Raw genomic sequence first — 27,670 nt, forward strand, 5'->3', positions numbered from 1 at the left:
CTCACGAGGAGGGCCTCCGAGCGACGGATGTTTCCCATACGACTAGACCGGGTTCGATACGCCCTTTCGGAGGCGAGTGACCCTCAGAGATTGGCAAGACTCACGAAGTACGGCCACGAATGCACCAAAAAGCCGACCAAAGGGCAAGAAACCAGATTGAGAACGGTGCGGTGCGAAAACCATCAGAGATCAGAACCCGCAGAGTCACGACATGTAATCGGAGACATTCTCAGATCTGCGACGAATCGAGAGAAGTGAAGATACATATCTACTACCTCAAATCTGGAACAATTTCCATGTGTTTTATTTCTCAACGCATGCACAGCACCCTGATAGATTTTACCAAAGTTTTATGGCGGGGGGGTGAGTTTCCGAATATTCTCCAAACAATGAAAATACTGCGAGTAAAATTCCAATTAAGGCACACGAAGAATTTTGCTAATCACCCTCTACTGCTCCCCGTAAAAAAGAATAAAAAAGTCACAACCTATTAAGCAGGAGTTTAAATGGCGGATCAAAACGATTCTCATCAACTTCAAACGAGAATAATTCAATGATTAAAAAAATACCGAAAATAAGTTCGAAATACGAGAAAACTATGAGGTAGGCTGATTAACGGTAGAACTCAATTTTTGATCTTCAATTTAGAACGAAAAAAAGCTATAAAAAATAGTTTAAAAAGGGTTTTGCGAAACCATCCTCGCGAAGAAAAGAAGTCATTTTGCACAGGAGACAGCTTGGGAAGGGACCCGGCTGAATCCAGTCGACATTTAACGTTCGAGGCAAATATACGATTGGGGAGGAGGAGAATCGGCGGTCGCAAGGAGGGAGGGAGGTGATGGTCGTCGGACAATAATTTTGTTTCGTACCTTTCCCGAAAGGCGGGTGGTCAAACCTGTTGTTGGCCAGACGACGATCCCGAAAGGAGTGGCACCTGCGGCCGTATGACAAAGAAGCGAAAGGAATCACATCAATTTTCTCCTGAAACATATAAAATCCCTGTAGGAAGCACGGATCCAAAGTATTAAACCTACACGAAACGAATAATCGCAAATAGAAGAATACGCTTAAAACTGCAATCCGGACCTCAAAATCCTCAGTAAAATTGTATACGTTCACGTTTAGTCGGATTTGACCGAAAAAATAATACTTCGATATAAAAGCATACTCTATCCAAATACAACACTCCAGTGAGCGACTAAAAGAAAAACAGGAATGAAGCCCTAGGTTTCCCAAATCTACTTATGATCAGCTTGAAACGGTAGTAGTAACCTACTTGAGACGGACACAAAAAATAGACGAAATGAAATAATGATGGCGGTTTGTATAGTCCTCCTGCAACGTCGACACGATTTCAAGTACCAGACCCAAAAGTCAAAAAAATTAATCTCACCTCGGATGACTAGTTAGCTAAAGCAATGAATACAATACGTAGTAAAAAAGAACTCAAAATTTCCTTTCATTTCACTCGGTATTATAATTAAGATGGCGGAGATTTCAATTCCCCTTTCATATAAATGTGGAAACGACACTAAAAAGGCAATAATTGATCCATAATAAACAATATAGACCCTGGTTAACTTCATCCTGAGAAGGAGTAAGAAATATTCAGGCTAATACGAATCTAACCCCCAACATTTAAACGAAAAATTATAGACACATACATCCACACCGAGACCTTTTCGTACCTCCTACAACGAAAGTTCCCGGACCGAAAAGCATGCCACACACGTCTGAAAGACACAAGGAGAGCTTCAAAAACCACCGCTCTCAAAAAATCCACTCGGGACCGACCACTTCGCTCCCCGCCTTCACTCCCCTCACTCCCCCGTCGCTCTGCGCTCTTGCCTAATCGGCAATTTATAAGTGAACCGAATACAGAGAGCCTCTTTCAACACTGACCCGGATCCCTCCTCCTCCTCCCCTCCCTCTCACTCCCTCTCTCACCTTGGGGAGACCAATGGAACGCCGTCGTCTTAATTTCGACCGGGCCGCCACGGCACGCGCCTTGATCCCGAATATTTCAACTCTTGCTTTTTAGCAGGCAACCCACCATGAGATAAGACAATAGCGAAATGCCGAGAAGGAATTACCCACATCTTTCCTGAAATATCTTTGTACTGACAGAATGAAATAAATTTTAAGAAACCGTATTAATTGTAAAATAAAGATCATTACCTCTCATGACATAAAATTAACGAATAAAAAAGCCCAACCCACTGTTTTCGATCGCGCATTGAGTATTAATACTAGTTATTTAATTCGAGATTTTCTTCACAATTTTTTTGCGGCCCATAGCAGCAAATAGGTACTATCATTATGAGAATATATATATACCATTAATTACTAATAATTGACTCTAATGCCCTCAGGTAACATTAAAACAATATTTTTTTAATATCTTACGCTTTACTTGAAAAATTATGCACCGAAAGATTGCGTCCAGGCTTTTAAACCTCGCGTCAAACAATGACAGACTTAGAAAGCAGTCATAAGCCCACTTGAAACATTCACACCATTCGTTTCATCATAAATCACCAACTCCCGGCATCGCCAACTGAGGCGCGTGAGTAGATGGGTGCTAATTATGGTCGAGGAACCGAGTGGGCGCCATCGCATTATTCTGAAACGGAGAGAGTACGAAAAAAGATACACAATGACATTTTTGCTTTCGCGCAACGGAGAAAGCGACAAATTACAAAAAAATAATGCAAGTATAAAACGATGGCTCGGTGAAGTAACCGCGGGACCTAAAATTTTAATCCCGTAGCGGTGCAAGGAAAGTGATCGATACCCACCACTCTTGGCGAATCACTCGGAAATTACGGTCGCGGCCTACATATGGACATTTTGTAATGGACTGCGAGCGAGAACACCTCACGGAACGGAGTGAAAAACACATGCACTGAACTACACCTCTTCTACTCACATCAACGACGATCACCTCGGGTATATGTCGTAGAAAGCAACTACAGTTTTATGCTTGGAGATACATATGTATTTGCAAGTTGTAAGGTAAACTAGAAGAGAAATGCGGAAGCCACAATTTTTTTTACAGCCACGATGAGTCCCTGGTTCCTTATCTACGGAAATAACTTTGTATTTATTAAAGTTTTATAAAGGGGAAAACCGAGGGTTCTTCAGTAATAAAAATTTTAACTATAGCTGAGTATTGTTTTTAAAACCTCCCAATTAGTGCTGAATAAGTATACAGCGACATTCTATCTACGTGTTAAAATAGATAAATAATTTGAGTATGAAAGAAACGATGCGAAAAACGAAAAAATACTAATTACTCATCTAATAATATCCCCTGATGTTTTGGCAACAAATTAAATTCAATACATGGAATTTTAGGCACGTGATGGAAAGTGTAACGAAACTATTTCCTGTTTCGCTCATTTTTGTCGCTTCCCCAAAAAAAACCTTCAACGGCGCCATGAAGTTCTCTCCCATAATATCTGGTTGGTCGAATCATTAATGCATTGATGGATCCGTTGAGATATTCTCAACATTTTTGCGCGATAATTAAGACGGTAAAATAACCTCGTCGAAAGAAAGAACCAACAATAGCCGAGGTCAACCAATGGGGGGAGGGAACAACAGAGAACAATGAAGTCCGCCAATCGCAAGGACGAGAAAATACGCGGAGGACATCTGATGTTTCGATCCGCTGCACCCGAGAAGGTCTTCCATTTCGGCTAAGGTTCACGCATGGACGGTATGGGTCATCGCTATAGCCGACACAATACCTCACCGGACGCCTCGCAAACAACGAAGGATGAAGACGTCGCTTCTTCAGGGTTACGCCTCTTCAAGCGGATATCATCTGGTCGCTCACCCGCGCCAAGTACTTGAGTGAAAAGATAATGCACTTAAGGAATTTTCGATGGAATAGAGAAGATAAAGGTTTACAATTACTGATATTATCCGTTTGATGTAAATAATCATCATTTAAAAATCAAATAATGATCCACTGACAGTCTACGGTTATCCTTATTCGATGATGGTGATCAGTGATACATGATTACAAAATACATTTTCATTATTGTTCACTTTTAACCCCGAAAAATTGACGATAAACGACCAAAACATAATGCCAAATAAAGCACATATTACCTTTTCGAATTATAAAACTAAACAGATTCCGAATTATAAAATTAAACGAAGTCGGCCAAAATACTCGACGTAAATGTCTATATACACATAGAATACGCAAGAAATGGAACACGATTATTTGAGATAGCGATGAAATTTTAACTTGTATGACAAGGGAACACGATAGCCGTCAATTTGGCAGGGAGAATGGATGCTCCTAGAATACAAAAACACTCCACAAGGAGGGCACAAATGACATGAAATGCCGTAGTGAAAGTGACGAGAACTTGGAGGCAGAGGCGAGAGGAATGCTGAGAGATTGGATACTAAATCACAACAAACCTTTCCTTCGCGTTATTGACCGAAATGCATTCAATATAGCGATGAAACAGATCCGTGACGCAACGCAGTTATGTGCCACTGGGGATGACATTTTCCCTTAATCACCACATCCGCTGAAGCACGATCGTATTGGTATCCTCGTTCCAGAAAAGGAGAATTGACACGATTCAACACGCGTACGAAGGAATAAGAACGTAAGATAGAGAATGATGTAAACATGTAACTACTCATTCAATTCGATTTTAAAAGTTGATACGAGATTAGAAAAAAATATTCCTGACAATGAGACTATTATGATTTTATTAGCAACTAAAATATCATATAAAAATCTAGAATTAATTGGAATGAAATCTTGCCGATTAAGTATCCAGATAAAAGGCACCATTATCACGAAGTATTTGATTTGAATATCCAAATTGTACCCTTTAAACTAAGCGATTGACCGCCTTAAAAGATTCCTATTCTCATTTCCAGCAACAACGATGTAGGCCTACGGCTCATAAGGAATTGAATACATTCGCGCAATTAACAACAAAAAAACTAATTAATTAGCAGCACTCAACGCCTTAATTCTTCTATTAGTTCACTTCACAAAAGAAATTAATATCTGCGTTATATTTTCCACGTTGTTAATGCGAATGAAACAAGCGAATCGGCGTAAAGATTCCTTCGCTCTATAAACGCAACGAAAAAATACGCCGCTTTGTATGAATTATATGTGCCGATTAACGCTGTGACACACATTATTCGCGTCCATATCGCGAAGGGTGCAGGAGTGGAACACAAGAATGCAAATTCAATTGGGGGCCCTGAGTCGATACCAGAGATCCCCATTGGGAGGAAGAAGAGGGGTGCTCCATTTTCGGAGTACTCTTCATTAGAACGCGGCGGCGAGAGAAGCACGGGGCTGGAAGTAAAGCGACCGCAGTAAGTCACACGCTCCCCCGGACGAACGATGAGCGGGAGCGACCCTTCTTTTTTTTATTTTAAACTGGGCCGCTCGATTATTGGTTTTTTGCAAAAGAGAGGGAAACAACGACGAATCAGTACCAGAGAGAGGTTGAGGCACACGGCTTGAAGAGAGGAAATAGAACACAACGGTGGCGCCACGGAAATACCATAAACCAATCTTTCTCAACGCGCCGGTACCATATACCGGGTTAACATTTTTTTTAAAGAAATAAAAGCAGAATAGCCAGCGGTGCACCTTTGTCGACTAACTTAAAGGCCGGTTTTATGCCTGTTTGTGAGCAGCGGTGAGTTAAGATTTTTGGCTAAATTAAATAATTCACAAAATTCGGCTTTAATATCATTAAATATTCAACTAAACATAATTAAACCTACCCTAAATGTACACCATATCTTGATAAAGCAAATGATTTTTTTCCTGGCAGTCAACTTGATACCTTACAAATCACTATGTAACCAAAAGAGTAAAGTTTATAATTCCCCTTAAATATTTGCAATCACAACTCATAAATTTCCCGCCCTCCTTTTCCAAACAATTTTATAAGTTGACATATTCCCTAGATAAAGAGGTAGATTCGAAACAATAACAATGTATCCAGACAGCAAAATAAGTAACCTAGCATAAGTTTTCTGACCGAAAACGAGCCGCGTGTTCCGATGCGTCCCCACCAGCTTTGTCTACCTCCACCCCGCAGAATAGGATCCTCCAAATGTGACCCAGATTCGTCCTCGCAACTCGGGAGGACCGGTGCAGCTCACGGGGGAGGCAGGTAGTGCGGCGAGCAAGCCCGCAAACACGGAGTGGAGTATTAAGGGGACTCACACTAGGTGGAGGAGAGGGTTTTACAATTGCAATCATCACTACCAACCGCCATGCTGGTGCTTGGCAGTTGGTGATCATATATATATATAGGTCATGGGATAACTGGAAGCAGGGGTATTAAATTTATTCTCGTTTGGCGAGGGTACGGAAAACATACTATTTTTGAGAAAAATAGAGTCTACGGCCGCTATCGAAGTTGTGTAACATTATTTTGCATAGAAAATTCCATCTGCATCAATACTACCGATTTTTATTTATTTATTTTTCTAATTTGGCTCCTGTTTCACTTTTATGTACTGAAACCAACGGCGTATAAATCATTGCATTCTAAAATACTTATCCGATAAAGCAATTTAGGTAAGGCAGAATTAAAAAAAGCAAACATTATGATTAACAGAGAGTAATGTTCAATGCGAGGAAATCAATGTACCCGGCAACATATTCAGACGCCAAACTACTCACATTTTTTTTAACGTCCTGTCTTTAATAGCGTACAGCAATAGAATTCGCAATGACATCGTCGCGAAATTTGGCTTCGGTATCAAATAATTCTTTGCATTGTATTCAAAATCGGACGAAACTACTTGCGACCCTATTACCACATAACCCCACCTACCAATATGAGTAGAAATCTGTTAAAGTGCCGTGCTGCCAAACTTCCCGCAGATTTGGAACGCCATAGTGGAGCACTGAGGCGGAGAGGCGGGCAGGAGAAGAAATCTGTCAACGCGGGACATAAAAAATGCAACGCGACTTGACACTCTCCAGGGACTGAGGGGGATCTAGAGCATAGCCTTCCACGACACTACCATGGCGACTACAGAACAACTACGCCAATCAGGAGCAAGGCTCCGCACTGCCGCGTGGTGGGCTGCCAATGCAGTACAGAACGAAAAGACGAAAATAAGTCTTCCCCAGCGAGGCGTACTTGCGCATATCCTCGAGCTATACCATTGTGGAGACAGCATTAAGGTGATTCGCTGCCTCCGCTTGGTCGAGGCATGGTACAAGCAGGATTCACCGGCGTACTTATTTTTACTTTATTCCACGAATTATTGCGCACACAATGCAACGTGAAGCTAAAAATACGCCACAAATTCTTATTATGAATGAGAACTCTTGATAACCGTAGAAAAAAATAGTGGAGCGGGAGAAGAGAGATTTGTGAGTTTTCCAACAATGAAAAGAGATGAGAAGGTTCATTTCCCTACGCTCGGTGAACAATGGAAATCATAGAGCGACGCGAGAGCTATCTACTGCATCATTACATCTCCATAGGAGGAAAATACATCAGTAAATGATGGCATTGAAACGAGCATATTGAGTGAGTAGTGGTCAACGTAAACATTACCAGCAATACACCTACGCAGAAGGTACGAATTCCAGCCCAAATGACATTACTCCAGTTTCCCAACACGAATTTTATGAAGCCCGAGGAACTTCTATTACGGTTGGATGGTGATCCAATTCTCCATCCCATACCCCATATCCACTTAGCCAGGTCCATGTTCTATGATCTATGTTCGTGCGCCAGACATATAGCCAAACCCTTTTCATCCTCTTCTATCACTGCGCAATAATAGCGTCTCTAATACACTCTAGATTAAAACAACGACAAGAATTTTTCGAAACGATTACTAAGTAACGCATTTGGGACGTACTAGGACAAATATAAACTGCTTAAGGAATGAGCCTAACTTAACATCCTTTATTCTCTTTTCACCCAATGTATACTGTTATTTACGATAGAAAAATTTTCTAATTTTTACGGAGCAAGAAATACAATCCCTGCCAATTATTTTCACCCAAATAACATTTTTCCAACAAAGTCATAGGCTTTCCCGGTGATCTGATGAGCGAGTGGGTTTTCGGGAGGAACGCCAGGCAATGAGGCACATGAAGGCCGCCATTTCGACTCTCGATTACAGCCGATAGATTAAATACCCGGTATTTTTCCCGAAAAAAAAACTACTCAGTTACGCCTATTATATAAAATCCGAAGATTCCCGCATAATAAAGCGCTTTCATGCATGCCAACATAATAACGTGTAATTAAAAAAAATATATATCCCGTGAAAATTTTCACTTTACTATTTCAGCACACCCACGATGGACGCCTACGAGGAGATTTTAGCTCAAGAATATATCTCCAGATGTGAATGGCTCAAATTGGACGGTGCAAAACATTTTGACGACCATTCCCGGTTATGAGATCACTTCATTAAGCCGACTGCAATCGCAACGGAGCGTTCTCGCGAAACTAGGACGCCTCACCAGGCGTTCGAAGAGAGACCTTCGATTCGACGCAACGAATGGAGGCGACGAAGGGATGCAAAGGAAGAGGAAAACGATGACAAACGAAGAGATTGATAGAGAGAACTAGAGAAAGAGTGGGGAGATAACGAATCGATAATGACAAAGCAACCTTTCCACACAATTCACGTTCGATCGCAATGACACGAATGAATTTGCGGCACGAAAGGGGATCGTGGAAAATTGTGCTGGTCATGGCACCCATAGATCAATGCGCTTCCACTAACCTAGTGGATCTGAGATCATACGGAGTTTAAAAAAAAGAGTGGGTTGAGGCGATCAATAGATTAAAAACAGGGAACAAGGTCGATAAACAGTAGGAGACGGTGTTTTATATAAAGCAGGGCGCGTAATAATTCCCTGGTTTTTGTAGCCCTAGTTTGAATGAAATCAAGAAAATAGGAATAATTCTAAATGTTGCGAATAAAGTTTAAATTTTTGTCGGCCAAGATCGGATGTCGGATTGTAAATATTCTTTGAGAATAAACAAAGAATCGTAATAAAAGTCCATATACTCCGTCCACAAAAAAGGCGATCTTTGAAGGTTTAAAGCGCGTCAGCTATTCTAGTAAAAATATATGATACACTGAAATTTCTAGATTATGCACTCTACAGCCAATCGAAGCTAGAGTAAAGCAAAAAAAAAACGACGGCAGCGACTTAAACCAGACAGGTATCTAAAAAATAATCAAAACAAGTTTCCCAAAAGATGAGAATTTAAAAATAGCAAATCGCCGAGGCAAAATAATTCAATGCTCAAATAATGTAATTATACGGAAAGCGAAATGCGGAGTCATTTCGTGCATCTCTTTTTCCATCGTTTTTCAGGCGGGATAAACGAAATATTTCCGATATATCACTGCAAGGACAAATAATATCTCAACTAAATTGGTTATGGCCCAGGCACCAGCACCCGATTTTTTATGGGAGCAAGGAAAGTGAAAAAGTGAAGGGGTTTACAGGTGATAGAGGATTACGACCAAACGACGCGGATAAAAATTGCAAAAGGGAAACCTTGTTTTCCACCCTGAAGCTCAGAATTGATAGCCAGGGGAAAAAAGAACGACCCTCTCAACGTCAGCGTCGCACGCATTCTTCCCCTTATCTACCGCACACCAAAAGCGCAAGAATCGCCGATACTTCCAGTTGGCCACAACTTGATCGAGGCTCGGAGCTAACACGTGAACTTAAAGGCGCATTTTCCAATGCTCGGAAGAAGAGACTGGCCACCCTCATCAACGATACGCTACACTTCATTTAAAACAACGTGGCGGGTGAGAGTTTCGACTGTATCCTTCAGTTCCGTAGCGCAGGAGGTTGATTCTAATAACTAGAGTCAATGAGTTCTGACGAGATAATTCTCAGCTGCCAACTCAGATGAAATTAACTGCGATATCACCATTTTATATGTAACGATTTAGATAATAGTTTTGTTGGCTACGCCATTCTAAGAGTGCTAACAGAGGAACGGGCAATTTTTTCCAGGAATAAGTAGTGCATCACAAAGAGGAGATAGAAATTATATTAGTTTTCTGATATTGTTATTATAATACTAGTAAACCACCTTTCCTGTGTCTTATCTTTCTTATGCCCGCATCTGCTGGAGGGGCCAGGCATAAGGCGCCCTACCAATCCTTCTAATATTTAGGATTCTAATATAAATCAAGAATACAACCCCGATAAGAGTACATAAGGAATCATTGAGGCTGACACATGCGACGTATTATTTTTCACAGGTCTCAGTCCACGTTTAGATACAGGATAATAGGTATACAGGGAGTAAAACTAGTACTTAAGAATCCTTCGCATTACTTATAGAGTCGATTAAAATGACAGAACGGCAGCAACAAACGACACGATACTTACACGAAAGAAGGCGGGGGTGGGGAAGGGTGGACAACCGCCTTTTTTTCCCGAAGCGGGGCGCGGAGTGAAGGGGTGAGTTGGGGCGGAGGGGAGGCAGGAAGGAAGGGGATGGAGGGGGTAATGAGACGCGGCAAAAAGGGGGGAGGGGTTGGGGGTGAAGGGGAACCGAAAGGAGGGGGGGATTTCTCGTGAGCGCACTCGCCAGACCATTAGCAGCGTCTCTTAAGAAAGAAAATGAGAGAGAGAGAGAGAGGAAGGAGAAACACAAGTCGCCGGCTAAGCGAATAAAACGACGCATTACGCGCGGGGCGAGAGAAGGCAGCGACGGGTACGCGAGAGCAAAAGGCGGCCGATGCCACCAACCAACATCAAAACAGACCCCCTGGCGAATTATTTGAGGAGACGCCGAACCCGCTCGCGAATTCGAAAGAGACGGACAGAGGCAGGCAACAGAGAAGTGACGAGAAATGTGCCGGAAGGAAGTTAGTTCAAGGGGAACTCTTTTGTGGGGTGTCCCATCAGATCAATGATCATGTACAATAATAGTCAATACGCACAGAGGCTTATTTAAATTCATCCTTGATTTGCCGCCAATGAAAAATCCTCCCACGAATACGACTTCGAACACTTACCAAACCAAGTTATTAATAATTTACAATCAGATAGGACGTAAGTAATTGAATTCGTAAGTTATTTAACCAAAAGCAGTTAGATAACAATTCGTGGGTAAAATGGGCAATTAATTTTATAGAAGCTCCGATATATATCATTGGCATCAGTTATTGGATATAATTTAAGTAGTAGTAGAAAGAGTATTGCATTTGAACAAGGACACAGTTCACAATGCATATCATTTTCCATAAATCATTGGATAATCATTAGGAATTGGACGAGAGAGCCATCGTATTTAATAAAGAGAGCAGGACAGCGCATGCCGCAGACCACGCAGTCACACATTGACAGGCAAGCTGAAGATAATTCCACATATACCTCTTATAAACCCAATCTGTCAGGATCTCATTAGGTTAAAATAGCAAGATACATGAAGGATAGCCTAACTGAATGCGCGACTTGAGGCAAGGAACCACGTAAGGACAACGCCACGATTTCACACTCATGACCCTATGCCCCTAAAGCGAAGCTCCTGAGGGTAAAGGGGGAGGTCAGGAACGAAAGGGGTCGATGAGGCGACCTTGGAATATCGGCGGAGGGGACTTGCATGCGAACCTTACCTACCCCTCTATAAAGCGGCGCCGTTCTGGAGGGAGAGAGATACAGAGAGATTGAAAATTCGGCCGCGTCACGCGAACACCACCAACAACAACACGGCGGCGGGGGTAAAAGGGAATCGGTCAAATGAAAGGACAAAGAAAAAAAAGACGGCGACCGAGCGCGCACGACAAAAACGGAAAGTAAATAAAGAAACGGGACGCGCGTACGGGGGTGAAGAAAAAAAAACCTTTGGGGTGCCCGAGCACGCATGCCCGCGGAAGAGCGAAGAAAAAAAAGTGAAGAAATAAATAGGATTTTTTTCGTTAAAAAAATTTTCCGGACCGGCGGATAGCGAAGTGAGCGAGTTTCGACGGGGAGTGAATATGGAGAGTTAGTTCCCTTCGGTTGAGCGGAGAGGTAGATAGGGAGGGGAGGCAGTGGCGATAGAGCAGGGAGGACACGACACAATGCACGCGACTGGAAAACGCTTTTGGGTCCGAAATTTTCGGGACGGCGAGTTACGCAAGCGAGAGAGAAGGGGAAAGGGAAAAAGAGAGAGAACTGGGTTGGAGCCTAAGTAAGAGGTGCCATATTTTTCGCGGCTAATGCGGCTCGCACACCGGGGCCCAGGCGATATTTATGCATGTATGCGAATTAAGACGGCCTTTTTTTGAGCGCTGGAAAACTTAATGGACGAGAGCGAGTCCGAGAAATGGAGAAGGAACGAAGAGTTAACAGAATACCAGGGAAGATGTCTAACTCTGTTGAATGACATTTGCACAATCAAAGATAAGATTCGGTGAACGTAAGCTTTATTTGAAGTACGCGGGCGTTATCAGCGCGCTCACATTCACCGTTATTTCAAGTATACCGAATACCAAGCCCGCAAACTAATACGACTTGCAATACAAGAAATAATTCACGGATTAAATTAATCAAGCAAGCGAAACCCTGTAAAACTTTATTACGCCATCAGAGCTCTAGAGCATAAAATATAGTACGTCAACTCCTCAAAAATATTATGGCTATGGCTAAACGGATAAGAAAAAAATGCCACCTAATTGTAAGTCGAAAATCATAGATACTTTTTTCTTCGTCGAAGTTAAATGAATACGAAGTTTACAACGTTTACGGTAATAACTAGAAACGATGTGTTTTATGGCGCAAATCAACATACCTAATCAATTATTTTCTCACGATGAACAGAATAGGTCGCTCAAACACAAGTATGCCTGATGCTTAGCAATATCACCTCCGCTGCGTTAAATTCAATACGCTTACGTTAAATGCTATTCTCAGCCGGATACTGGAAACAAATGAAAAAACGTTCTAGTCCCCACCCACACTTGAACACTCATATAATCACACGATATCAATGACTGCACAATACAAAGCGTCGAGCCCTGGTAACCGAAATACTGTAGACATACTTATCACTGGGACGCACGTCGTCAAAATTTCAATATCTCGCGAACCCAGTTTTCGGGAGGCAAGGGTGACGGAGCGAGGGGGAAGAGAAGGAACACAGGGGAGAGAGGGGGGCATGGTTTTCCCTTACTCATGAACACCCCTCCCCTACCAAAAACAGCATTTGGAGAGGCAGCAGCGCGCGAAAGGGATGTAATCCAAGAGGAGCGAGACGACAGAGGCGCCTCCTGGCGCTAAGAGGCACCATCACATTAAAAACGGGGTCACGGCTCGACTTCCAGCTTTAATCCAAGGATATGAGGTAGGTTGGGATACGCAAAAGGGGTGGGATATACATGTGCACCGGTTTCTGCATACTCTGAATGAGCGCTTGCCTCGTCGAGATGATGACAAAAAGTGAATTGACGACACGCCGAGGAAGATGGGCATGGTTTTCATTTTTTTTTATTTTAACGGAGAGAAAAATGGGACACATCGGTATTACCCGTCCTACGCTGGTGGGCAGAGAGAGATTCCTTCGTGTTTTAAGATCACATGTGTGACGTGAAAATGGCAACGGGAAAGCTCGATTTCATTTTTAACTTTTGAAACGTTAGAGGCAATAAAGGAAAAAGATGAAAATAATAAAAATGAAGCAAACTCAAAATTGATACAGGGAGGCATTTTTCAAAGGAAATACCAGGTCTAGGAGAGGCCTTTATCTGCATGATTCCCATCTAAGTATTTCGAACAACTTATCCATTCTGAAGGAATTAGACAATTTACCAGAAATAAGATTCATAACTAACAAAGAATAAAATTAGAAAAACAACATTCCCAATGAAATATATCCACATAAGAACGACAAGGTGATCTGATAACTATAAAGGTAGCAATCGCAAATGCGATATTGATTAATGTGTGTAGCTAAATGTAAAATCCAGAAGGGAGAAAGGGGAGTAAGCAGCTCGTAAAAGAGTTGTACCCATAGAGAAAGACACAGAGAGTAATCAAAAAACGCACCATCCCCAATTTCACGGGTGGCCACGGATTCCAGGGAGAGAAACACGGCAATCCGATGCCACGAACTGGAACTGGAGCCACATGCTGGAATTGGAGCTCGAGGAAAAACAAAAAAACAAAAGCGGTCCTCTGAAGGAAGGCTTCCCTGGGAAGGTGCTGTAACATACCCGCGGACGAAGGAGAGTCTTCAGATTGGTTTCAGAGCGGCCGGGGATGGACAGGCCACGGTGCAGGGAGAGCCGTGCGTGGGGCAGGATAAGGAGGTGGGGGATGAGCAGAAGGGAGATGGAAAAGGGGGTGGGAAAAGAATTGAAGGAAGTGGAAGGAGGAGAGAAGGGAAGAGTGTGGGGGGAAGAGGGGTGTTTGGGTGGATGGAATGGGATAAACGTGACGTCATCATCGTGAGACAAATGAGGGAGGCCCTGCGTCGGGGCTGAAGGCGGCCGATGGAATGACGACGGCAGGGCGAGAGAGAGGAACAGGAAAGGAAAGACCCGAAGAGGCCTACACCACCAACACACTCGATCCATACCTACCTGCCTTTCCCTCCACTCGCTAATACTGCACTGCGGACGCCACTCAACTCGGGGTTTTACATTCCCTTTCTGTGCTGCACATTTAGACAAGCGAACTGCACCGCCTGGGAAGATGTGCTCAGTTTACTGATACTATCCGCATTATTTTACTTCTGTGGCCTACATTACTGGAAAAAAATTGACGCATCAAATTCAGAGTTGAATTACCATATTGTACGATTGAGTTTCTCCCACAAAATATTTTGATACACCTACTCCGTTCAAAAGGATCAATGAATAGCCTGGGCAGGATATTATTACATGCCAGCTTCAAAGCAAATTTTAAACTTTTTTTTCTTCAATTTTAAGTTATCATTGACCAATCCTGAGAACAGTAATGGTGCCAAGCCGTACTATCTCTCTCTAACTGCGTCAAATCATATTGTTTCTTCAGCGAGAATTCTTCTTCCCAGTATGCGTACTAGCTCTCTCCATTCCAACAAAGAACCCTCCTTCCTTTCCGAGCCTGCCCAACCTCCATCCTCATGAGTAAGACAATCTTTATAAACTAATGGCAACAAGAACGCCACTTCAATCCACTTAGCATCAACTAATTCATGAAAAATAAAAAAACGGCACACGGTAGACTACCTTCTGCGCTCAGTTGCCCCAAAAAGCCGATAAAACGTTAACCGAATCTAAAAAAAAATATCTAGCCGTCGTCGGTAGACCTGAGATAGAAAAAAAAACCATCGGATTCCACCCTTCCGACGCTAACGGAACCAGGCACTCTCAAACAAAAAAATACTAAATACCACACCTCGTGGGCAGGCCCGATGCACGCCCCCCTAAAGATCCAACTTAGTTGCACGGTGCCTCTGAGATGCCTCACCCTGTCTCCCACGAGATATAGCGAAGGAAGAGCCAATGGGGGAGCACGACAAGTGGAGCGCACGCAATTGTCAATTATAATCAAACGAAGCTGCCGTCCACCAGACCCTCTCGTGAACTTCCCCCACCTCCGCGTCCTTCACACCCCCCTACCCCTAGAACACCAATTCCCTCCCCCCAACCGTCCTAACCCTCCCTTCTTGGGCTCCTCCCCAGAACTACCCACCACGACTATATCCCATCCTCCCACAATCTCTTCACTTTTTCACTCGCTCGGCCTGGGCAATAAAACTACGTGACGCATGTGGCGAGATGGGAAGGAGATACGAGGGGCTGAGGAAGGGAAGCCGAACCAATGGGAACGAGAAAGAGAGAGGTGGGCATAGGAATGAGAGACAGGGCCGATTTCCTGAACGCTCCCAGAGCCTCAACGAAAGGGCCGGCGCGAAGCGGGGAAGGTGCGAGGAGTAAAACGCACAGTAGGTTACGCATTATAAATCTGGATTCCTCATCCGGAGGAATGAAAAATAAAATATATTCTCACAAACTTCCATGGGAACCATTTCTTTTTTTTAATAGGAGACAGAGGGGGACAGATTTTACAGTAATGAAATCCAAAAGATATAATGATCTTAAATATCGCAAGTGATCAAGGTTTCAAAAGTAGAATTCAGCTATTTGAGCCAGGGATACAGGAACCAAATACTTTTCAGGACTGAAATACAGACTAATACCGGATGCTGAGTATGACGGGATTAACTCTAACATAAGGCTCCCTTCGGAAGTGGACAAACACGCAACAAATCAAAAGACTGATGTTTTTGGCTGAAAATCCCCAGATTACGCAGACAATGATGAGAATGCAAAGGCAAATTCCCACCAAACTCTCATGGGACAAAACGACAATCGAAAAACAGCATATCGGCGAGAGAAAGGTCGCAACGGCAACATTTCTTTCTTATGGAGAACGGAAGAATGGGACTTGGCTTCACACAATGGGCCTAGTAAATATATGTAAATCTCCAAAAGTACCTTAATGGTACACACTAATACTCTATGTTCCGTACGGCGCGTCGTAAACCCTGGCGGCTCCTAGGAGGGTGCCGAAAAATTAGCATGCCTCCAGCAACAATGACCGTGCAAAAAACTCAGCGACTGGAGATACTGACTACGACAGCGATTCACTACCAACAAAAAATCAGGCAAGCCGAAGCGGAACTATGAGCTTAACTATTCAAATGAGCCAGAGATTTAACGGCTTTTATCGCCAACATCACGAAATGAAATGTTGACGGAGACAAGAAGACCACGTATAAGGGAAAGGGTATGCCGATTTGAGAACTATTGCGCTTAATTGGCGCCTCATAGGGAGTAAAATATAGATCTACTTTGCAAAATGTCATATGGAATCGAAGACTGATAAGTAGACTACTGTCGATAACATCAATCGATTAGCCCCCCCCCCCCCCCCCCGAATCCTCTCGGCGAGATGACCAAGGAACACGAAGGAACTCGTAAATCGGATTCGCTCGGTATTAGCACCGATTCGCGGAATGCGCTTGAATAAGGGGATGTTTTCTAAGTACGCACTGTAATCTTGGAGCGGATGACCTCATGCAAATTCTTCCAATTGGTTGTAACTCGGGGCAAATTCCTGAGAGGATATTTCAGGAATGGACAATACCTTTAGTAAAAGGAAGCAGGAATATTTAATCAAGTTAACTGTCAGCAATAGAATTCCATGAAATCATCCGCTATGCTAAAATTGTTTCTTGAACTTTCATGCGGATGCAATGAAGAATTCCCTCGGAAGGAAGATCATTTATACACGGCGCTGGACTAAAAGAATCCACCAAACGCCTCACATCCACTGCGTATGAGGGTACGGTGGCTAATAAGCAGTCGCGGTCGTCGGGAGCGACGCAGAACAACTATTTCAATTTTTATTTTATGATACACCAATTCATAAAAAATACTTTATACAGAAATACAGAAGGTTAATTCGTTCTGCTGGCTATAAGGTACAGGAAAGGCGAATAAAAGAAAGGAGATACATAGCAAAAGGAGACCAGGCTCCTGTGATAGAATCCTCACAAAAAACTATTTTACGGTTTTACTAATTTCATCCTAGGTTCATGATTTGATTACATCGGCTAGTAGATGTTATTTTAAATGAATAACTTTTAATATTACAAGATTCTAAGCAGACTCAAATAAACGCCCACAGCCAACTTTAATAACAATTCAAAAGCTAAACCATTAGTACAATGAATACTCAAATCGAAGCCTTTGCAGGCAATTCTATGTTTTTCAGGTGGTAAACTGGGCATAACAAATCGTAGTAGTCGAAAGTCGACAACTACAGTGAATTAGGAGTCAAAATGGGGGATAAAACAAGCACCTTATACAGAATTATATAATCAAAATGATAACTATACTAAAAAAACTTCGGATAAAATAGGGTCAATGCATGAAACCAAGCAGCATTTTGGCGCTCCTCTTAGTTATATGAAAAACGAGAAGACCGGTTTCCAGAGGATCGCAGTGCGGGGGGGAGGACTAAAATTACTAGTCTATTCGCCAAAAATAAACCGCACAGTTTTCCTTCGCAAGTGAGGCAGTAGAAACGTGCAGGTATACGCGAAGGTAATATTCCCCATTGTCTCCCGAAACCCTTCCATCCACTCTCCATTCACAGGCCACTGGTGCGTGGGACACAAAAGGAAGATAAGGTGAAGAAGGGTGAGCGACGGACAAGCCCCTCCCACCGCGACAGTCGAAAGTGGAGGAGTGACTCTGCGGTACGGGGCGGGAGGGAGGATTCCACGGACGTGACGTCGTGACGAAGACCGAATATTTCGCCCCCGCCAACTCGCCGTGGCTGAGCAAGAAGAAGAAGAGATGACCTACGGCAAAAACCCGACAACTTTTACTTTCGTTGCTCACGAAAACGGTGCCGACGGGCGAGAGTTGCAGAGGGAGAAGACGGGTTGGACTGCTCGAGCGCTCGCAACGCAACGTTCGCTCGTGAAGAGATCCCGCGAATGTGGAACGACCGGGCGAGCGCGGCTCGGAGGAGTTCGGTGCGGTGCACGCGAAAATGGGGAAAGACACAGTCTTTAATATCTAAATTTTTAAGGTACCATAAAGCATACGAACACATTTAATCCACACGATTTTCAAATATAAACTCACTCTCCAAAGGCTTACGATTTTTTAAACTTGTAATAAAAGGTACGGCGAAGAATCATTTTATACTAAAAAACGAAGAAATCAGCGGTAAACAAGTAAATATTTTAAGTGAACTAAACAGAACATGCACATCAAGAATGATGAACTAAGGTAGCTTAAAAAAGGTAATGCAAATTACTAATGTATTTGAAAGAAACAAGTTCTCTATATTTGACCATAAGGGTTTACATTATATCATTTAGTTTTTAGTCCTTATTCTCCAGAAAAAATACCCTATCTACCAATGAAAATGGAATCCAACATTCGATTACTTCAACTACTTCATTAAATTACAACTCGATTGATATCAGCCTATTTCAGCTAATTGAAGATAAATGTAATAGTTCATTGATACTTTTAGGGGATCAACGGAGGCGCTATAAGAGAGGGAATTTAATCTTCAATATTACCCATCTAAACAGCGAACACTACAGCAGCCATAGAAAGTTACCCATTCAATTCACAAACAGATGAGACGCTGGAATTATAATGCTAGTGGTTTGAAGCGGAATTGTGAGAAATTGGAGACAACGCCTCTACATTCACAATTTGCTGCATGAAATCGCCCGTGGTAACTATCTAGATACCCCAAAAACAGGGATATAACAATCACAGACTAAAAAATTCGATCAAATTGATACAATGAAGATACTTGCAAATTAAACCTCTTATCCACAGCAAAAAGATTCTCCCAAAATTCGAGAAAGTAAGTAAACAACAAAAACACTAGGGAATTATGCCAGGTGACTCATTTTCAAACTAAATCGAGCATCGCCGATGCGCACTCAGTTTTTCATCGCAAACCAAAAGTTTTGACTGGTAAAAGAGAAATAAAAACATCAATAATTACGTATTTGGAAAACTGAATTGATGAATAACAAGAGTGTCTCACCCAAAGTATACTTATTAGTTTTTAAGGATTCTTTTTTCGTGCAGCGATTAAATTCGAGGAGCTTTAGAGCCCCATCGGGACAACAGCAGAGCGTATCGATCGTGGCGCCCCGGGGAGACGAGCGGGGTGCGGGGGAAACAGAAAATACGCGTGGTGGGGGCATGAGGCAGGGCTTGAGGAGGGTTGAAAAACATCTCTGTTGGTTGGGGCAGGGGAAGATCTCAGTCCTTACACACACAATGTTAAAAATAGTTCCCGCGCTCCGCTTTATCGCATTATCCCGAAAAGGGTAGCCATGGGCTCCTTAAGGAACGGGGGCAAAGGGTTCAGATATGGACGACGAAAAGGGTTACACGCATGTGAACAACAATTAGGCCGTGGTTTGACGCTTTCAAATTGTTGGTAATGAATTATGAAACACGCCTGTCACGGAAACAGGAAGCCGAATATTCCTTATGTTGTGACACGAAAGCTTAAAGCTAACTCTATATACCATCGACTAAAGATAAGTAAGGGCATCTGAAACGTTAATAGTGTATTCAAGTTTATTGCGTTGCATATAAAACGAAAATATGACGACTAAAGAATTTCAGTATATGATACAGCGGTTATTATTCCGATCATTATTATTTTTCCTAACAATAATAAGACGTCCCATTTTCCTTCTGATATACAATATCTATATATATATGCATGTCTTTCCTACGAACCTCAATCAAAAGAAGCAAACAATTTACAGCACATTCCATTGCAAGAGCCCCTGCCACACGCCACACGATGGGCGACGGATTTTAGCGCGATCGTAACCTTTTGGCACGGCTATCAGCACGCATGGAAGGGAATAAAGAGGCACTTTGGACCGAGACGACGAACAAACTACACACTCACTAAGGTTGAGAAATTTTTCCTTGCACGAAGAGATGCGGAGATCGTCGGAATACGTAAACAGCGCGATTACCAACCGTCCCAGAAATGAGCGAAGTTTTTCAACTCCAAAAAGTAGTGTTTGTGTCCTAACTGCGGGGCGATTCGGTACTTATACGCCACCAACCAACAAATCTCTCTCGCTGTTTAACTGGAGCGTAGAGCCGAGCGGTTTTTACGACGAAATGCAATTAACGCAGCCAACTTGACAAAGGGAAAGGATCGTTTCGCTGGAACGGCCGCGGTCCGATAATGTTTTGAATGCACGAAACACCGAATCCGTCGGGATATAACTGACATCGAAAGGTCTAGCGACTTCGGAGAATTGTCGGAAATTTAAAACCGCTCGGTTGGCAACGCCACTAAAACAGACGAGCGGAGAGCGGCCCACTAGCGACGACACTTCAAATATTCTACAGATGTCGAAACCAAACAGACAAAACTTTCCCCGAGCAAAAAGGAATGACAAATAAAAAGCTGATCGTAAACACAAGCCCTCTAATAAACTAGACGTCATCTCCTCGCCAAGAAATCACACGTGAGTCAACAAGATAAACCGAAACCTACTTGCCACTTCACATAACATGGGACGTTAACACGTGGTGAGACCAAGGGGGATATCGGTTCACCTTATTATAAAGAGAGCTGACGGTTCCGTTTATACCAATTAATGTCAAACGCATTAGGTGAGAGACGAACCTTTTAAGCTTTGCACTTCACTAAAATCACTCAAATTCATGCATAACGCGTAGGGTTTCATATTTCTGCAAGCAAAAATCCTCAACTTTTCGAGTGATTTCACGAGCGCTCGACCGAGGAAAGCAATTTGCTGTGACACGAATTACGTCGTTGCTATTTGCTACGTAAATAATGGTGGAGGAATTGCCCAAGAACCGAACGCAATTCACGCTCGCAAACGGGCACGGGGAGCGTGTCGTCAAAGGAGGGCAATATTGATAGTCCCTTTAGAATACATACACTCTCACTTGTGCCAACTAACAACAAACACCACAGGGTCAACACTATAATTCCCGCTGACCACGCACCGGACCCATACAAGTACACTGCGGAAGCATTCATTCTTATGTGACGCACAAATTACTAAACTGTTCAACCTAATATACAATGTTCGTTGTTCTTTCGTTTCACGAGTAAAGAGGGGTTATCGTACATGGACTAAACACGACCGCACGAACGGACACACTTAATACACATGGGGTCTTAAAATAGGTAAAGAGAATAAAAAAGCGTAACACTCACCTTCTAGTTTCATTCCGACACCGAGGCACTTCTGGAACCTGCAGTACGGACACCTTTTCCGCTGCGTTTTGTCTATGTGACAGCTCCTGTCGGCCACACACGTGTAAACCTTCTTGTTCTGCACAGTCCGCTTGAAGAAACCTTTACACGATTCACACGTGAGCAGGCCGTAATGGTAGCCGGACACCTTGTCCCCGCACACCGGGCACAGTTCCTCGATATCCACTCCCTCCTTCGTGTCGGGCAGATCGGACCCGCCGCCCGCGGCACCCGAAGCCGCTGACGCCGAGCCGCCCGTACCACCGCCTCCGCTGCCTCCGGACCCTGCGGTCGTCACCGCACCACCGGGGGCCGTCTGCGAGGCCAACGCCGCCACGGCCGCCGACGAGAACTCCATCGCGGCCCCCGCTCCGCTACCGCCCCCTGAGGGAAACAGACACGAGGGGTCCAGGTTACCGAAGCCGTGGCTCATGAGGGACGAATTGGACGAGTTTGAGGACGAGGACGACGCGTGGCCCGACATTTGGAGCCCGGAATTGTTGTTGTTGCTTCCGCCGTTGTTCCCGGAGCCGTAGCCGCCTCCGCTGCCCGCGCCATGCGGGGAACAGAACACCGGCAGGCCGGACGAATGGCTCTGCTGCGCGCCCGACGACGTCATGGCTATGGCTACGGCCGCTCCGATGGACGACGAAGAGGCGTGCATGGAGGAGAAGGGCAGCTGGGCGGAGGGAGGGGGACCGGAGAGGGAGTGGGGGTGGCCGCCTCCGCCGCCGCTGTTGTGGTGGTGGGGGTGGTGATGGTGGGACGCGTGGTGGTGGTGGGAATGGTGGTAGTCCATGTCTGCGAGCATGCCTACCGCCGACTCGTCGCAATCGGCGGACGGGGGCCGGGCGCCGCCTCCCCTCGGGAGGTGGGCGTCCGCCGGCGGCGGGACGGGATCCACGGCAAGGGACGGCCCTGGGCCTCGGGGGCGAAAATCCTCACCTCCGCCGCCCGCGAGGAACGCGTCCAGGAACCGCTTCCCGCCCAACTCGACGCAGTGCTGGAGATGTATGTTGGAGGCTTTGGGTGAACCCGCGAGGGGTTCCGGGATGGTGTATATGAAAGATGTGGGAGAGGGTTTTTAGGGGGGCTAAAAGGGGTCCCGTTGACCCCTTGAAGCGAGGGAGTGCGTGAGCTTCGCGCTTGCTTGCTGCTACTACTCTCTTCCACCACGCCCCCTTGAGGCGAGGGAAGCGAATGAAGCAGGGAAGAGGGCGCTCTGGTGACTGGGGAGAGAGGAGAGGTACGATAAGGGGCGGGAAGGGACAAGAAGGGAACCAGCACGTGGGCAGAGGGGTTCGCAAAATGCGTGAGACTGGAGTACGTACGGCCCGCGTGTATTCCACGGGAGCCTTCCTCACTCGAATAGAAGAGTGATTTAAGAGTAATGAGGGAATGGGGGGATTAAGGATTGTATGTGCGTTCACTACTTCTCTTCAATTTCCTTAAGTGACGTGACACGTTCTCGAGACGTTAGCTGACGTACTCACAGGAGGTTTGGCGATGATCACCTCGACAAGCATAGTCGCCCTTTAGTGGGGCCCAGGATCATGCTAAGATGCACGATAAATTATTCTAAAACCCTTCGTGGGTTTAGTCACTTCGGATCCACGAGTAAAAAAATATCCAGGCAGGGCACACGACCTAATATCCCAAGAAATAATCAGAAGTGACTGGTCTATGTTTCACGCACACACTATTAAGCACAGAAATCCACCAAGTACTTAAGGGTCAGAGCAGGAGCAAAAGAAACAAATCTAGGTCAAGTATGTTCACACACAACGAAAGCGAAATCCAAAGCTTTTATGTGAGCACAGAGTACCGTGAGTTACTGGGCCGTCAAGTCCAGTGCAGAATAATTAACTAAGTGTCGACTGGCGTTGCCAAAACAAAAAAATCACTCTTTTCGCTCAACTGCAGTATCACACAAAATAAAGTAAGCACCAACCGCCCTGGAAGGTGCCGCGGAGAAATGTAACAGGTAAATCCAAAAAAAAATCACCACCGAAGTATTCACTGGATTGCGTTTAATGTCGGTGGAGACAACCAAAAAATCCACTAGGTTGTGCACGGACAGAGTGCAGCCAAGAGCCGAAAACGATTCGTAAGCATCCAGGGGGAAGAACACCCAGTTTCGTTTTCAACTCGGCGAAGCACAACACACAACCGACACACTTGCCCGAAATATCGAAATATTCCGAACGACGAACAGACTAAACAATCAACCGCACTACTCGGCAGCCGGAGAACGACTGACTCAAACCGTGTGCAAGACTCGACTGAAACGTTGGAAGGGGGCCTAGGGGCCTTTACAGCGAACACACACACTTTGCTCACTATGGAGAGCTTGGCTTTATGGGGGGTGGGTGTGCTGTACAAGATCTCGTGACGCGAGTCGGACACTAACTGCGCGAAGGACTGGCGCGGACCGAGTAGTAGTATTACGAAGAGGGAGAAATGGGAGAGAGAGAAGAGGAGGAGAAGAATGAGGTGTGAGAGAGAGTACGAAAAGAGAGGGAGGGGTGTTGTTCTCTCTCTCTCTCTCTATCTCTTGGGCTCTCTTTCTCCTAACAACGACGTCTCACTAGTCACTGGCAGAACGATGCAGCGAAGGCGGGAGCGAACCCACGAGCTGGTGGTCGTGGTGGGGACAGGAGGAGTAGGGAGAGTGAAGTTAAAAGAGAGGGAGTGAGGAGGAGACTATGTGGAGGAGGTGGAGGTGCTGTCTGGAGTGAGGAGGCTTGTGTGATGTCTGGTGGGGAGGAGGAGGAGGTGGTGAGTCGGCCTTAAAGAGCGAGAGGGAGGGGAGTGGGGGGGGGGAGCAGTCAGCCAAGCAGGCAGGCCCAGCCAGCACGGTGATACAATGGAAAATGATTAGGAGCCCATGTAATAAGTGAAAGTGGCTCGGTGGGGACTGGTGACCCACTTTCCCGTGAACCAGGTCTATGTTAGTGCTGTTGTGTAGTCGGCAGCGAGAGTGGTCCACTTGGGTGGGGGAGGGGAATATGAAGAGAGGGGAAGTGTCGAGAGGAGGGGTAGGAGTACGGGAGGTGGGTGGGGGGAGGGAGCGTGATCGGGAGGGGTAGATAGTAGAGGGGGGTGGGAGGTGGCACAGGTTGTAAATGTCGAAGTAGGGGAGGGATCGGGAGAGGGGAGGGCGTGTGGCGGCATGTGGTCCCTTTGTGGTAGAGTGGGGGGGGGAGCCGTGTTTACGTGCATGTGACCGCATTGCCTCCTCCCATAGCGCCGCACCAAACACACGCCCCGCTCACACCGTAGACTTAGGCCGAGCTCCCGGCCCATACCGCCGGCTTGGAGGGGCAAAAGAGAAAAAAAATAAAATAAAAGACGGTATAGGAGAAGGGAATATGGAGAGGGGAAGACTTCGATGGAGCCGCGCACACTACTGGTCTGTCCCGCCTGGGATGTAAAGGGTGGAAGGAGGAGGGAGGAGAGGATATCGTGGAAGCTTGGCCCACTGACCTACTTTACACCCAGAGAGCTCCGACGAACTACGACAGGGGGGAGACGCAAGGGGGGATCTGTGGGAAGCTCCCTCTTCGCGGGGGGAAGGGGGATAAGGAGATAAGGGGAATGGGAGGGGTTATCCCCTGACAGGGCGCCGAAAGGGGTATGGGTGAGCAGGGGAGTTTGTATGGGCAGGGAACGCGCAAACTCAAGACTCCGGGGTTGCCTGGGGCTTGCGCGAGCGCACGGCGAATGAGGCGGCCGAGGAGTGCCGGCGGGCAATCGAGGGCCACCCTCAAATCTCCACCGAACCCTGCCCGATGCACCCGTGCGACCCTGCTTCTTCTCTTTCGAGCATTGCTTCCACCACGCTTATTTCTCTCGCGGAACCAGGGCTTTAACTTCGTAGCTAACATACAAAAGATCGCTATGCAGTAGGTTTCCGCTAAACTTAGATTGCTAGAGAAATTAAGAAGAGATATCTTTCAGGGCGACACGGATAACATCATCTTGAAACCTCACAATATTTCCAAGTCGGACACAAGCGATAAAATTATACAGATATTTTGCTGAACCGATAATGGAGTGATTCGTTTTGTTCCCAAAGAATGAAGGGCTTAAATAAATGGTAGGTGGAACTCAATAGTGAAATAACTCTAACGTGCACTTATTTTAAAGTCTGTAGACTTAATGAATCATACCATATAATTCGAACTACAGAGGCATAGAATAAAACATGTAAATATGTAGCACCATTTTCCTTCATTGAACTAAAAAAACTAAATTTCCGTTCAAGTAAGTAAAAATATAGGCCACACTACTGAGATGGCTTGCGAGTTAGTATGTAGACGACTGGTATTAGAATCAAGTTTCCAGGTGTTCCGTCGCGTAAGGGTAGCTTGAGAGAAAACAGTTTCGTCACTCATTTTTGAGACTTCTCCTAGACAGGGCATGAACACTTTTGATAACTTATTTTATTTACGATGATAATACTGGTGTGCCAATGTTAGCCTCGGATTTTGGCCATTGACACCAGCCACCTAGAGTGCTCTAAATTATATCAACTCTGAGGTTTGAAACACCTAGCAACCACCAAAAATCCAAAAATAGCAGAGAAAAATTAAACTTTGTGATAATCCACAAATCAATTAATCAATTTATGAATAGATGGAATTCTGTTTTTGGTCACTTTTTGTCAATCGATTAGAAATAATATAAAGAAAGACTAAAATCGCAATGAAAAATTCAGCCACACCGTTATGTAAGTGTCAGTTTCCGGGTTTCATTGCAAAAGCAGCATCATTGGCACTGAAACTGGTGCATGAGCCCTAAGACCAGGGCCGTTAACCCTATAGCAACTTTTTATTTTATATATAATTATATTTTAATTTAAATATGAAGATAATTTAAAATTGCGCAGTGGTTTCGGAAAGGATTTTTTTTACTAATTTTCATTATTATTTTATGATTCGCTATATTATGCATTCAAGAGACGGGTTTCATCAAATCTTCACGTGGTGAGGTATCAACGTACAACATGAAGATATCACTAACATAAGACAAGAACTGAAACTCAAAGACTACATAATGCAATGGCACCAGGGTCTTCGAAAAAAATATTCAATTCGTGGACCGGTGCGTATATTTTGGTCGTGGAGAGGTTAAACAACGTAAAGTGGTAAGTTAGTTTTTCAACTCCCGGGGAGTCTTTGACAAGTTCGTCTCCCAATTCCCCTGTGTATGTATCGCCCCCTTAAAATTTACTCGATCCACCCCAGATTAATTCCACATAGGTGTTAGGTAAGTTTACCAGACTTCCACAAAATCGCGGATATACTCATTGATTTACCCTACCAGTGTGCGGGAGGACTTCCAAAAGATTGGAAATTCAACAAATTCACTGTACGTTTACTTACTTGAGCTGGAATTAAATTCGTTTTTTTTCAGTTAAATGAAAGAAAAGGGTACTACATATTTACATGTTTTATTCCATGCCACTGCGAATCAAATTATATGATATAATTCATTACCAATTACTCAGTACCCCTTGACCATCATGAAAAGATGAAGATGAATCTGAAACATACACTACAATCGAAATATATTTTAACAGGGGTAGGCAACCTCTATGTTGACTCCCGCACAAAGACATAGCAGCATCTTTAAAAGAAGTAACATTTTAATAGGAAATAAATCACGACGTGCAACGACGTTTTCAAACTTTTACCAAACTGCCCTTCTGAATTTCACGTTTTACAGCCAAGTCCACGCAACAGACATTAAACATGGCGAACCACAATTACATGAGCATGGAATCAAAATCGGTACCAGACCCTGGCGGAAAGAAATTAGCCGAGATGGTGGATAAAATTACCAAAGCCAGCCACGGCACGC

The 27,670-nt window shown here is 44.5% G+C and overlaps 1 protein-coding gene across 2 annotated transcripts in view; it reads right to left on the reverse strand.

Annotated features, from left to right (window-relative positions):
* LOC124159169 (nuclear hormone receptor FTZ-F1) overlaps positions 1–27,670 on the reverse strand; it is a 486,808-nt gene that overhangs the window by 111,927 nt on the left and 347,211 nt on the right. The window contains exon 2 of one of the 2 annotated variants that reach the window (XM_046534791.1): positions 21,767–22,189. In XM_046534791.1, coding sequence (XP_046390747.1) covers positions 21,767–22,189 — 423 coding nt within the window. Of the gene's footprint in view, positions 1–21,766; positions 24,354–27,670 lie in introns of those variants that run through there. The other variant, XM_046534790.1, reaches the window with a different exon arrangement.

Source organism: Ischnura elegans, chromosome 5 (genome assembly GCF_921293095.1).
Source record: "Ischnura elegans chromosome 5, ioIscEleg1.1, whole genome shotgun sequence".
NCBI classification, from domain to species: Eukaryota; Metazoa; Arthropoda; class Insecta; order Odonata; family Coenagrionidae; genus Ischnura; species Ischnura elegans.